General features: G+C 47.3%; 1 protein-coding gene across 2 annotated transcripts in view; it reads right to left on the bottom strand.

Annotated features, from left to right (window-relative positions):
- Positions 1 to 2,446: 2,446 nt before the first annotated feature.
- Positions 2,447 to 13,395, bottom strand: part of SKI (SKI proto-oncogene) — a 100,510-nt gene continuing 89,561 nt past the window's right edge. The window contains exons 4-7 of one of the 2 annotated variants that reach the window (XM_039727653.1): positions 11,848 to 12,113; positions 11,187 to 11,488; positions 9,063 to 9,293; positions 2,447 to 7,202 (exon numbers count right to left, since the gene is read on the bottom strand). In XM_039727653.1, the coding sequence (XP_039583587.1) occupies positions 7,014 to 7,202; positions 9,063 to 9,293; positions 11,187 to 11,488; positions 11,848 to 12,113 (988 nt within the window). In that variant the 3' untranslated portion in view covers positions 2,447 to 7,013. The other variant, XM_039727652.1, reaches the window with a different exon arrangement.

Raw genomic sequence — 13,395 nt, 5'->3', positions numbered from 1 at the left:
ACCTTGTGGGTTGGAAAGGTAACTGAAGGAAATTCGACTGTGTGTGACTGGTCACTTTGCAAAGCAGTGCTGGAAATCCAGGATCTGGCTTGAGGAATGCTGAGCAGCCTGGAAGGGACACTCTGCCCTGCTGGGCCTGCAGTTGGCACTGCCAGGGAGGTGTTTGCTGGTACTTCCTGTGAGCAGCAGGAGCGTGGCTGCAGGGAGGGCACAGCAGGGCACTGCCACTGGGGATGCTGCCCAGGGAATCCATCTGTGGGCCTGAAGTGGTTTCACTCGTGGGCTGTGGGGCCGAGAGCTCTGTTCATGCACCTGTTTGATCCTTGGCCACATAAAGGGAAGGGTTTAATGACCTTTTCTGAGAACCAGACAATAAAGGAATTTCTTGTTCCACGGCTGGAGCTGAGCACATGGAGCAACCCAAAACACTGGTTTATAAAAAGGGTTTATAAAGGGCTCTTTGTAAACTTCCTTCCCAAGATCATGGTCACTCAAGTTTACGGTCCTTATGGTCCTTATGGTGTTTACAGAAATGAGATTTTGGAGCAAATCTGACCTTTGAAGCAGTGAAACCCCATTTTCTTCTGAAAAGAGGTGTCCTCTTGTTCCTTGGAATCTTCCTCAACTGCATAGGTATGGGAGGTGGAAGAGCAGTGGTGGAAGGGCCAGAGACTGGGATGGCTGGGCCAGGGTGGCTCTGGGGCAGTTTCATAAGGGTGAAATTCTCAAGGTTCCAGGTTGAGGAGCTGACTCAACAGCTCAAACACCAAGGTAAATCCAAAACGATGAGCCAGAAACCCCACAGATGCTGTGCAGAACAACTGGGCTCAACCAGTCCAGCCCAGAGAGCTGTGGAAACTTTTTTCCCTCCCAAATAAAAGTGTGTGGGAATTTGCATTGCAGTCAGGTAATACTTAAAGTGCACATAAGCCATCTCATAAAAATTCCAGTGGCGTGTACGTCACACAGCTGGGTTTTATTAGAGCTGTGCTCTTCCTCCTGACAGTGCCTTGGAGCTCAGATCTCCATTAACTCTGCCATTCCTGGCCTTCTGCTGCTTCCCAGATTTTCCACACCTCGGATCCCTTCCTTGCAGGATGTGTTTCTTTATTGTTTTTTCAGCAATTGAAGGTGGGAGCACCTAAAAGGTCTGGTTTGGATGCCTTGAGCAGTAACAAGGAATCTCCTCCTTTCTCCCCAAAATCCCCCAGGCCTCTCCTTGTTCATCTTCCCTGTGCTCCATCTCCAGGCTGGGCTCAGGGGCTGCTCACAGGACATTGGGAAGCACTGATGTGCTCTGTTTGACCCCATTTGTGGGATTTTGTGGCTGTTTCTTTCAGCTGTGCTCCACCAAAGGTTTGGATTTGCCACGTACACCCCATGTTTGGGTTTTTAATGGTGTTTTCTGATGGATGGGTAACACTCTTGAGTAAATCATGAAGTTTTTACTCCAGGCCCCAGGAAATTGGATTTTTATTTTTATTTCTATTTATTTTAGCTACTTTGAGTTTGGGTCAGTTCAGCTCACTTGGTTATTGAGCAGGTTCAGGTCTCATTCCCAGTAAACTAAAGTTATTTTGTCAGCAGAAGCAGAATTTTCAAACCCAGTTAGTTACCCCTTACCCAGAAACGCGAGACAGCTTGACTGGGCTTTACCAGTCTGTGTTGTTGCACTCAGAAGTCCTTGGAGACAGAATATATAATTTTTTCAGCCTCTGGTACCAAGCCTTATCAAGCCAAATCTAGTTTGCTATTTAGTTTGGAACAGGAATACCCTGACAAATGTCTCTGAGAAGGAGCAGCAGGAGGAATGTTACTTGAACTTTTAATTTCAGGACCCCGAGTCACAGTAAGGCTGTGCAGGTGGAAGGACAGGGATGTGGATGGGAAATGGGGCACAGGGTCCCTCCCCAAGGACTGGAGCTGCATTCAGGACACAAACCCACCCCTTGGAAAGCTGGGTGAGTCTCAAATAAGAAGAGATTTATTTTTTTAAGCTCTTTGCTCATTCTCCAGCTTTTCCACTGCTTTACAAAGGCATTTCAGAAATGTCCCAGAGCTGTGGAAATTCTGCAGCCACTTCTCAGAAAACCATGAGAGAATTATTCTGACATATGTTTCCATCTCCTGCTTTTTGCATTTTCCCCTCTTGTGTTTCTTTTTCTTTGACCTAGAACAAACTTCTCTATGCTTACAATTCTCACTATTCCAAAGAAATTTCTCTGCAGTGTTAGATTTTCCCCACGCAGTGGAATGCTGTGATCCCAGTTAAATTCCAGTCTCCTTCCAGCAGTGCAGAGGTTTTTGTGTTAAATGATGGCCTGGGGAGGATCCTTCTCCTGGGCCCCCAGGAAATCAGGGACCAGGTGCTGTGGGATCACCATGAAACGGGGAGCAGCACCTCAGCAAAGCACAGAGAACTCCAAAAACATCCCAGAGCTCTTTATTTTTTTCTGGACAAACAATTTTATTTTCGGTAATGCGTCTATACACTGTACATTCAGTCACTGTGGTATATAAGCATAGCTATTTTCATACATAATCTCATAAAGTCCTTTATTTTACAATATTATCTGCATCAGGGGCAGGGGACGTGGAAAAGGGGGTGGAAAAGGACTATCAAGGTACACAGCGAAATAGATAAATATGCCAAGCTTTTTTCTTATTTTTTTTTTAAATCAGGCATTTATAAACAAGAAAGCATACATTACTTACATAAAAATAGTTCTAGAATAGTAGAGTAAGTCATAATATTGTCATTAGCAGCAGCATAGGAGAGACCAGGATAACAAAAATGTGCTGAAATGCTATTGGCTATTATAAATGTAAAGATTTATTTTTCTTCAATTGAAAAAATGTCATTTCTGTGAGTTCTTTCAATTAAAAAAAAAACCAAAAACAAAACAAAACCAAAAAAAACAAAACAACAACCAAGCCAACAAAAAACTTCTCTCTAAAACACATGGACTGCTGAGAGGGCAGAATGGAACAAAAACCAACCTTTTGGTAATAAAATACTTTACAGTGAAAATAAGGACAAATAAAATGCAAATGATGGAGAAAAGGTTATAACCCACATTGAAAACTTGCAAAAAGATTTTGTTTTGTTTTTTTCCTAACAGACAGCAAAGGTTCTTCTCAGTTAAAAACACAACTCATAAAACAAGACAACTACCAGGTAAGAAAGAGTTTTGAAAAAGTAAACACCATATACACTTATAATACAACAGTGTAAAATGAAAAAAAGTATTTACATGTTGAATTTACTTTTAATGTTTTTTTTACATTGGCTAGTTCTGTTTGAAAAGCAGAATATTATGTATAGAGTTAGCTGCTCCATAGATATGAATGTTATTGCTGTTGGTTTTTTTTTTCCCTTCGTTAAGTCTTCGTTCAGTAATAGAAACAAGGAGTAATTAAACTGAATATACAAGTAGTAATATATTTGTAGTACAGGGAGAGTCAACAGCCTGTATGAAACACCTCTTCTCCCTTGGAACTTCTTAAAGGAAACTAAAGCACAGATGGGGGGATGGAGGGCAGCCCCTCTCCCTGGGAATGGCGCAGGGAGTGGGGGCTGCAGGAAGGAAGGAAGGAAGGAAGGAAGGGATTCCATGGCCCAGGCTCACACAGCTTTACTGAGGTGTTGCAGCCACAGGAATGACCCCAGAGCTCCTGGCCTCGAGCACCTGCACAGGGGGGGCTGCTCTGCAGAGCCCCCCTGGGGCTGGGACAGGGACATTGCTGATGACTCTGGGTGAGAAATCAATCAACCAATCAATCAATCTGCAGAAACAGCTCACCTGCTCTGCAGAGTGAGCTCTGATTGTTAAACAGGGGTAGGAAAAGCCCAGTGCTTTAAGCCAGGCCTAGCCCTGCCAGCCCCTCCTGGGCAGTGGCTGCTGCTGGAGAATCTTTGTTCCTTCTCTTCTTGCACCATTATTTCTCTTCATGCTTTTAAACTGATTGATAGAAATGGCCTTTCACTCCCAAGGAGCAAATCCTGGGGAGTCTTGGGGTGAGCTCACCTGCAGGTTTGGCCCTGCATGGAGTGCCTGAGTGGGGCAGAGAGGAAGCCCCAGCTGCAATTCTGGTCTGGAGACTCTGTGCAGCCCTGGGACCCTTCACCTGTGCAGCACAGGTGAGGCTGCTTGGTGCTCACCAATTTACTGTTCTGCTTTTTTCCTTTGAAAATCCTGCAGATTTCCTTCCTTCAGAAGTGTGGGAGCCTCATGCCCAGTGAGTGAGTGCATTTCCCTGGACACAAACAGGAAAACTCAGGGTGTGCTCAGGTGAATGGCTTTTCCTGGGTGACAACATGTCCAGGACATGTTGCTATTTTTTGGGGGTTATAAAGGGAGAGAAACCATCATAGATCAGGGGGGAAAACCCAAACAAGCAAAATTTCCAAAGCCAGGCTTCCATGAGCTGCCACAGGAGCGGGGTCTGTTCTCTGTGTGGTTCCCAACACGGCAGTAAAGCAGAGCACAAGAGACTTGAAATGCACAAAAATGATCAGCTACAGCTACAGTTGTTTAGTTTCCCTTGAAGAAATAAGTGGATAATACAGATCTGGAAATCATAAGGCTGAGAACATTTTTCTGCATACTGCATAACAAAAGAACCCCTTTACATAAGACAGTAATAATGCCCATTAATGACTATATGGCAGAGTTTAATCCATGCATATGATTTAATAATCGCAGAAAAAAACATACAAAGAAAATAAAACCCCACATTAAAAAAAAAACAAAAACAAAACCTGCTCAAGCATAATCAAAATTCCTTTTGCATTGCACTTTAGAAGGAGATCTGCACCTAGAGCCAGTCTCCAGTATCCCAAACACACAAGGGCCAACCCCTGTATCCACAGACAGGTTCAGGTCATTGACTTGGTGTGACTTCTTGCTCCCAACAGTTTTACATTGTCCCAGTAATTCCACTCCTTTCAGATTTCTTCTTTTTTGTACCTAAAACATATATATGAACTTCTTTGTTAATGCTCACAGTTACTATAATGGTTACTATAATGGTTTCAAGCAAACAGCTCTTGTTCAAAAAAAAAAATATCTCTAATGTACTGTAAGTAAATACCATAATTTTAGGATTGGAAGCCGCTTTCTGTCTACTGGGAAATAATTTTGAAGCTTACATAGTTTGCATTAATGTCCAAAAGCAAATAAAGATTACTGGAAATATGTTTCTTCTTTTAGAATAACTCTGGGTATGATGATGCATAGGGGGTTCTCTTTTTTTTCCTTTTTTTAAAAATTATTATTATTATTTAAGGTAAAAAAAAAAAGTGTCAGCATTGCCTAGAAAAGATGCTGAGAGGAAAAATGAGCTGGAAGGCACATCTGCAGCCCCAGATCACATTTTCACTTGCTTGAGCGTGTCAGAGGTGAGTGTTTATGGGTGAAAATTAATTTTCTCCTGATCAGTAAAGCACCAGCTTTATTTGTTAAGCACTTTTGGGAGCATCTCTGCTGCTCCCCAGCTTGGGTCATACACAGCCACAAAAGCAGGTTCTAACTGAACCAGCAGCACAGGGGGAATTCCTGCTCAGGGATTCTGGACCTGCTGGATCCTCCTTTGCTTACACGGATGCTGATGGGAGGTGGCAGAGGTGGCACATTTGGGTTCATGGTTTGCACAGCTCTTAGGGCAGAATCTCAAATGCTTGACATGTACATCTTAGAAACAGGGAATAAAATGCAGAGTAAGATTCTGACAAAGTGCAGGTTTAAAAAAAAAATATATATAAAAAAAACCTCAGCACCACCCCCAAGGCAGTGATGGTTTGCTGCATTGTATCCCGGGGCTGCGGCTTGGATCCCAAAATTAAAGTAATTCTCTTTTTAAAAAGAAAAAAGTTTTTTAAAAAAAGATGTAGGCTTATTCACAGCAGCAAAAATGTTGGTTTTCTGTTCTGTAGTATCCGACACTGCAACGTTGGACTCTCCTTGGGCACAGAAATCCTGACTGACAGTTCGGAATGGAAGCAGGGAAATACTGAATTCATGGTAAGATGGTGCAACAAGATGAGTTTTCCAGAAAACTGAAAGCTGAAGATTTCAGAATGACTTCAACACACAGATGTCTCTGCTTTGTTCCTCTACCAACTGATCATCCATTTCCTTCCTTTCTTCCTTTCTCTCTCTCTTTTCCCAAGGCTGGCGTGCTCCTGGGTGAAGTCTCTGAACACAGGGGGGTCTGTGGGGCTGGGCTGGGGCTCTCAACCCAGCCCCTCCTGCTCCCCTCACCCCCTGCACACTCCTGCAGCTTCCCTTCTTCCTGTGTCCAGGGCAGGAAATGGACATAATTCATTCTAAGGAAAAAAAATCAACTTGGAAAAGCACTCTGAACTTCTCCTACACCCACGTGACGGGATGGAACCGCGATGGCTTCTGAGATGGCTGGAAAACTGCTCCTGACATGGATGGCATCATCACCAAGAGGGGCTTCTGCACAAAGAATCCCAAAGCCTATAAAGTCATTAAAAATTGTGCATCGAAGGTTTTTTATTTTTTTGTCTTTTTTTTTTTTGTTTTGCATTTAAAGGTTCATTATAAAAATCTTGTTAATTTTTTTTTTTTAATACCAAGTCTGTGTAATGAATTATTTTAAATAGCTTATAAGAAAAGTCAGTTTGTTTTTAAATTCCAAAATGTTCCAACAGGCAGGAGAGCACAAAGCCACTGCCGTGCTCACCTTGGACTCCGGGTTCAGCTGGACCACACTGCTTTGCTTAGAGTTTGCCAGTAGAAAATTTGCTGTGGACTTAAAAGTATTTTGTTTACAAACACTTTGTGTTTTCTAGGCACAGTAAGATGTTGTGCTATATGGATTGGGAAAAAAAAGAGGCGGAATTCAGTGCTTCTGTTCTAGAGAGTAACAACATTTGCCTTCCAACTACTGAGAATCCATATTCCTAAAGTGTGTGCCAGGACACCACTACTCACACGTGCACTCCCAGTCCCACTGTCTCCCTCCCTGTGCGGGGGGATGAGGGGTCAGTTCTCCATGGGGCTCGAGGTGCTCTCACTGCTGGGCTGGCTGCTGGCTTTAGGCCACAGTTGTTCCTGAAGTTCCTTGACCACCTTCTCCAGGTGCTCCCGGGCCTCCCTCTCGTGCAGGAGGTCGGCGCGCAGCTGCTCGCGGTCGGCCTCAGCGTGCTGCAGCTTCACCTGCAGGTCCTCGATCTGCAGGGACAGGACACAGGGCTGTGGGACAGGGCTGGGGCACAGCCTGTGCCCCCACAGACCTTGCACAGGGCCAGGGGAGCAAGACAGTGTGTACTCCAGGCACAGGACTATCAAGATTGAGGAGGGGATTCCCAGTTCCTTTTTTCTATACACTACTGCTCAGCTTTGAAACCCAAACATTCCCAGTGACTCCAGCTCCAGAAAGTGAGGTGAAAACCAGAAGAGTTAAGAAACAGTTCAAGAATTCCTTAGTGCCACAGAATCTGGTCACTTCTTCAAGCATTTTTAGGTAGTGACAGCAGCTCAGCAAAGCAAAGCCCAGGTGCTGGCACAGGGGATTCACTTTCAGCTCTTACACTGATTGTTAATGGAAGTGACCAGAAAGGGCCTTGGCTGCTGGTGGGCCAGGCCTTCCCAGCTATGGATGAAAGGCCTGCAGTGTCCCCACTCTGCTCCCAGCAGGACCTGCAGCCCTTGGCCTCCCTGACCTCCCTGTTTGGTACTTTCTGACAGAAAAGGCAGAGAAAACCCCCAGGACAGGAAGGTGCAAATACCAGAAACAGCGCCCAGCGAGAAAGGAAATGTCAGCAGTCAGCAAAGATTGCCATTTAACAGGGAAGGGAAACCTCCAATGTTTTGGGCTAAAATGCAGGTAAACCTCCCCCATCCATGTCTGGATTTCAGTATCAAGGTAAGAAAAAGGGAGGCATAAACCACAACTCCTCAATGGGCATTAAGCATCTAATACTTTAAGCCTACACAGAGGCATTTCCACCCTGACACTTTTGTCTTCTCCCACCCTGGCTGATGCTGTTTCTGTCAGACTGAGCCTGTCTAGAGAACTGCGGTTTCCTCAAAAATAGTATGTGACCAACTTCCTCTTGCACCCCCAGCTGTAGCTACAAGGGTGTATCCAGCTTTACTTTAAATTTTCTCAAGACTTAAGAACTTCAGTTATAATGACATCTTATAAGGTTCAGCCCTGGGAGTGAGTAACTCACAGCAGTTCTGTTACCAGCTGTGCCAGCCAGGAAACAGGAGCTGCCATGTGCCCTTTGCCCCAGGACAGCTCTGAGGGGCTCAGGGGTGGCTGTGACAGGGGGGCTGCTGCAGGGGACACTGCCAACCTGCCAGGCCTGGCCTCAGGAAAGAGGAATAGCTGGCTACTAGAGTTCTTTTTGAGGTGATTTTTAGCCTTTAAGCTTAAAGGAGGGAATGCATTAAGAGTCTGAAAATGCCCAGTGTCACAGAGTCACCCCCAGGACACACCTGAGCCCCAAGCCCAGCCCAGGCTGCTCCCCAGGGCCCTGGGGGAACGCCCAGCCAGCAGCCCCAGGGAGGCTCTGTTTAGTCTGGCCACCCCTTATCAGTGAGACATCCTGTGATGCTGAGAGGAAGCCCCACATCATTTCCTGCTCCTGGCCAGACGTGTCTCAGCGGGAGCAGCAGCCACTCCCCTTCCCCTTATCAGAGCCCTGGAGATTGTGAGCTTTGCTTCTGCTCTTCCCCTCCTCCCTTAAAGCCACCACGCCAGGGACTGCAGCTCCCACCTCCAGGAGCACCTGTGTCCCACAGCAGGCTGCTCCAGCACTCCTGCAACTCCTCTGCCACGAGCTTTTCAGGGCTGTGTTAAACTATGTAAATTATTTGAAGTACATATAAATTAAAGTATGTGGAACAGCAGCTTTTGAGGGCTCCCTTTAGCAGGGGAGGCTCTGTGGCAGGGGCATGGAATGAGTTTAAAGTCAGACCCCGTTTTTTGGCCTCCTGGCTGGCCCTGCCCTCTGCTGATGCCTCTCCCAGCTCGGGAGCAGGGCCGGGAGCCCAGGAGCTGCTGCAGCCCCTGCTGGGCCTCACCTGAGCCGAGTACTTGGCGCGGAGCCGGCCGGCCTCGCAGCCCTTGTCGCACACGCGGATCTGCCGCGCCTGCTCCAGCTCCCGCTTCAGCCGCACGCGCGACTCGTTGGCCTCCTTCATCTTCTTCTCGTTCTCGGCTCGCAGGCGCTCGATCTCCTTCCGCAGGTTGCGCTTGGCCTCCGTGGCTTCCCTCAGCTTCTCCTTCTTGGCCACTCTCAGGAACTCCAGCTCCTGGACGCAGAAGCAGGTAAGAGTGAGTGCAAGGAGGCAGAGCTGCAAGGGAAGCCATCCAAACCACGTTCCCACCTCCTGCCGGTTGTGACCATGGCCAAACCCCACTCTGAACTTTGCACGAGCCCTTCTCCTTTAAATCCTGTGGAGTTCCTGCACTCCAGCTACCCTGGAGCCCAGGATAACAAAAAGCTCAGCGCTACAGCCCCGTTTTGCTTTGTCAAGCAGAATAGCTGCGACCATCTGGGCCTGAATAAAGATGAACTGCAGTTGGAGAGAGCTCCAGCACCAGCTCCACGTTCCAAACCACCCGACTGCAGTGCCTGGGCTGGAGCTGAAGGCTCTGAAGATGCACAACGTGGAAAGTGCAGTTCTGAGTGTCCTTTGTGTACAGCAAAGCTCCACAGGATGTCAGAAATCAGCTCCACTTTATCAAGCTCCCCTCAAAAATCTACTCATGGCAAGGACAGAACACAAACTGTGTCTTTCCTAGCTTTGGGGTGCTGTAGGTGACTGGGGTGAGCCCCAAGACTCCTGACAACCAGTTCATGGACTGCTCTGTCACAAGAGCTGTAAAACTCTAGGCAAAAACCTGAAACCACATTTTGCTCTGGGAACTGCCACTCCCCCTGTCCAGGCTGGGAGCTGCTGCCTTGGAATCTCAAATCCATGAGGGAACCATTAATTGAAGTGATAATGATAAGGAACCTTCAAGGTACAAAGGCAGAAACCCCTAAGCTATTAAAATACATGTTGACAGCAAGCACAGAGATGTGGCTCACGTTTCCTAAATGGTTAAATTAGAAACTAAAGATCTATTTTTTCCCCCAGAAGCAGCATTTCCTCCCTGTCCGAGTCAAACCCTCCAGCCCTGGTTGCTGTGAAGTAGCACTGCAGGGTCATGGGAAATTCACTCTTTTGACAATCTCACTTCCCAGCCAGGCTGGAAGTTAGCTTGGCCATGCCTCTAGAAACACACACACAGCCCCTGGAAGTACCCACAGCCTCTGGAAACACACACAGAGCCCCTGGAAGTACCCACAACCCCTGGAAATACACACACAACCTCTGGAAATACACACTCACACACACACACACACACACGTTATGCATAAATGTTTACTTTTAAATACATAAAATAAAACACAGATTAACTGGAACACAAAGGAATTTAGCAATTTGCTCAGAGTAACTAAAAAAGAGAGCATCGCTGCTGGTTTTGTGTCTCCCACACTCAATCAAACCAGGCCCTTATTGCTCCATCCCATGGATTCCAGCCCCAGCCTGGGTACAACTCCACACCAGATGTTCAGAGGACACACAAATCTTCTACACTGGGTCCCTTTTCTATTTCTCTGCACTCTAATTTTTACCCCAGCTCAAATAAAAGGCAGTTCCCCCATCACTGAGCTCAGCCCTGACCTGCAGCCCTGCCTGACCTCTGATGGATCCAGGAACTGCAGAAATAAGGAGCAGCTTCCCTGCCTGAAGCTCGGCAGTGTGGCCAGTGGGATGCCTGACAAAGCCCTGACTTCAGCTGTGGCTGTGTCCCAGGAACACCCTCCCTCACAGAGCCTTTAAAACTCCAGCTAAAGCCTCCAGAAATGTTTCCTGTTCAGTGAAATGAAAACAAAATAAACTCTGCTGGACTAGAAGATTTTTGCAGTAATGAAAAGATGTTGATTTTGGTAACCATGGATTTATAACCCAAGGAAAAACAGGTGGCAAGCTTAAAAACATAGGACTGGTTCCTGTGCTTTGGTTTCCCGGCTGGATTTACAAACAGAGCCCCAGCAAAGGCTGTTGCTATTTGGGAAAAATGAGGCAATTCCTTCTGCAGAGCTCCCTGCTGGGCTGTACCTGGCAGGGCAGGGCAGGGCAGGGCAGCCTCACCTGGTGCAGGCTGCGCTTGGCCTGCAGGGCCGCGTTCAGCTTCTCCTCCTGCTTCACCCTCATCTTCACCACCTCGTGCAGGAACTTCTCTTTGGCTTCTTTTGTGTCCAGGCCACTGTCCAGGGCCTGCCTGAGGTGCTCCAGCTCAGCCTCCAGCCCGCTGCTGTGGGGGTCAGGGTGTGCAGCCACCTCGTAGGAGCTGTTGACAGGGGCTGGGGGCTGCATCCCAGGGGAGCTCATGTCCTTGGCAGAGCTGGAGGAGGTGAAGGATGGGGAGGAGAGCGAGGATAAGGAGGAGGTGACTGGAAAAAAGAAACATTGAAAATTAATTTTAAAATGTCAATAATTAAGACATAATTATATACAACTCATATATGTATTATACAGCTCAAAATGTGCTGAGGCCCTTTTGTACAGAGACACTTGATAATCAATTTTAAATAGGAAAGGAAATTAAAAACCTACTCATTTCATACTTTGATACTTGAAAAATGATGAAAATGCAACCTTGACTTAAGGGACTGAGTTCAATTTGTTCACACTGTGACTGTGCAACTCCTGTCACAAAGGCAACGCTGAGGCACTGCGCTTCCAGAATTCTGTTTAAACTTCACAGGAACCCCTGCAAAAAAAAACCCAGCCAGCCACAAGTGTCACTTACATTCTTCCCTGGTTTCTACTTCAATCTCTGCTTCTGACTCCTTGTCCTCCTCGGGGGCGGCGGTGGCGGCGGTGGCGGCGGCCTCGGGGACAGCCGTGTGCTCTGGGCCGTGTTTCCTCTTCCTGGGCTGCCCAGAGCCCAGGGCCTCGCTGCTCCTGGACACCACCGTGGCACAGGGGGGGTTGCTCACCATCTTCTGCTGGGCGGGAGGGGCCAGGGCCACGTTGGGGGCCACGGCGCTCTCAAAGCTCTTGTAGGAGTAAAAGCTGCAGCAGAGGGAGGCAGAAGGAAGGGAAAATGGTCACATTGCTGCCTTTGGAGAGCTTTCCAGGCCAGAGTTACACTGCAAACACCCACGGGAGTGGCAGTGAATCCCACTGTCTGGCACCAGCTGAGAACCTGCCCATGGTTTTGTGTTTTGCCCTCACTAAACCCAGGGATCCCATCCCAAGTGCCACATATCCTAAGAGCACCAAGGAGATGAGACCTCCCAGGGCCTAAAAGTCCTAAAGCTGTTTCCTCTGCTCTTCATGGCACTGATGTTTTAACCAACTGCACCGCTGGACTTTCATCTATCCAAAAATGTTCTGAAAACTCAAACCATGGAGTGGAAAAGCATCTTCTTGTGCCTCTGGGATCCTGACACACACCTGAGTGTCCATGTGTAAAACCACAGGTACAACAACCAACAAACCTTTGGTTAAACCTTGGTGTTAAAGGGGAGTATTAACACAACATCAAATACATGGAATTTTACAAAAAGTAGAGCAAAAACTTTGCAACTTCAATTTAGCACCTACTACATGATGTGGTATCAGGTAAAATTTCTCCTGGAGCTGTTGTAGGTGGGTTTTATCTAATACTGAAATCAGCCAAGTTTCCCACAGGGATACCAAGGACACTTACAGCACTTCTTTCTGTACCTAGTTTAAAATTTAGGAAAGGCTGATAGGGTTTTTCCCTTCTATTTTCCTTTTATTTAAATCAATCCCCACAGCTTCTAGGAAACTTGTTCATAAGGGCAGCACAGTATGTGCTCCACAATATTCCCTAAAAGCACCTGGTCACTTAAGTCAAACTTTCCACAGAAATGATCACCCTCAGGCAGGAATCTGGCTTGGAGGTTTTTCAGAGTGCACAGCTCCAGTCTGGCACAGGATGTTGAACTGCCCTGACACTTTCTGCTCTCAGTGTGCCACCAAGGTCCCACCTGCTGTGGGTGACTCACTCAGGGCTGCTCCTCTCCAAAAGCAGAGCGTGGCCTCGGTGTCTGGACAGGTCTGACAGGCTGAGGAGTCACACAGGGCACACAGAGGGTTTGGGGAAGTCTCTGCTGCCCTTCAGCCTCCAAGGCACGGTGGGGATGGCAGAGGATGGAGCTGGGCTGGAACAGGGAGCTGGTACCACGGACAGTGCCTGGCAAAGGCTGCATCCCCCTGCCCCAGGACAGGGACTCCACCTTGCCAAGCCCCTCAATGACTGCACCCCAAGTGACCTTCCCAGCAGCCTCACCTGACACTTCTATGGCAGTGTCACCTTTAACCCCTT

The sequence above is a fragment of the Passer montanus genome, unplaced genomic scaffold, assembly GCF_014805655.1.
Source record: "Passer montanus isolate IOZ18808 unplaced genomic scaffold, ASM1480565v1 scaffold62, whole genome shotgun sequence".
NCBI classification, from domain to species: Eukaryota; Metazoa; Chordata; class Aves; order Passeriformes; family Passeridae; genus Passer; species Passer montanus.
The sequence above is the reverse complement of the archived record's forward strand: the minus strand, read 5'-3'. Positions and strand labels throughout refer to the sequence as shown.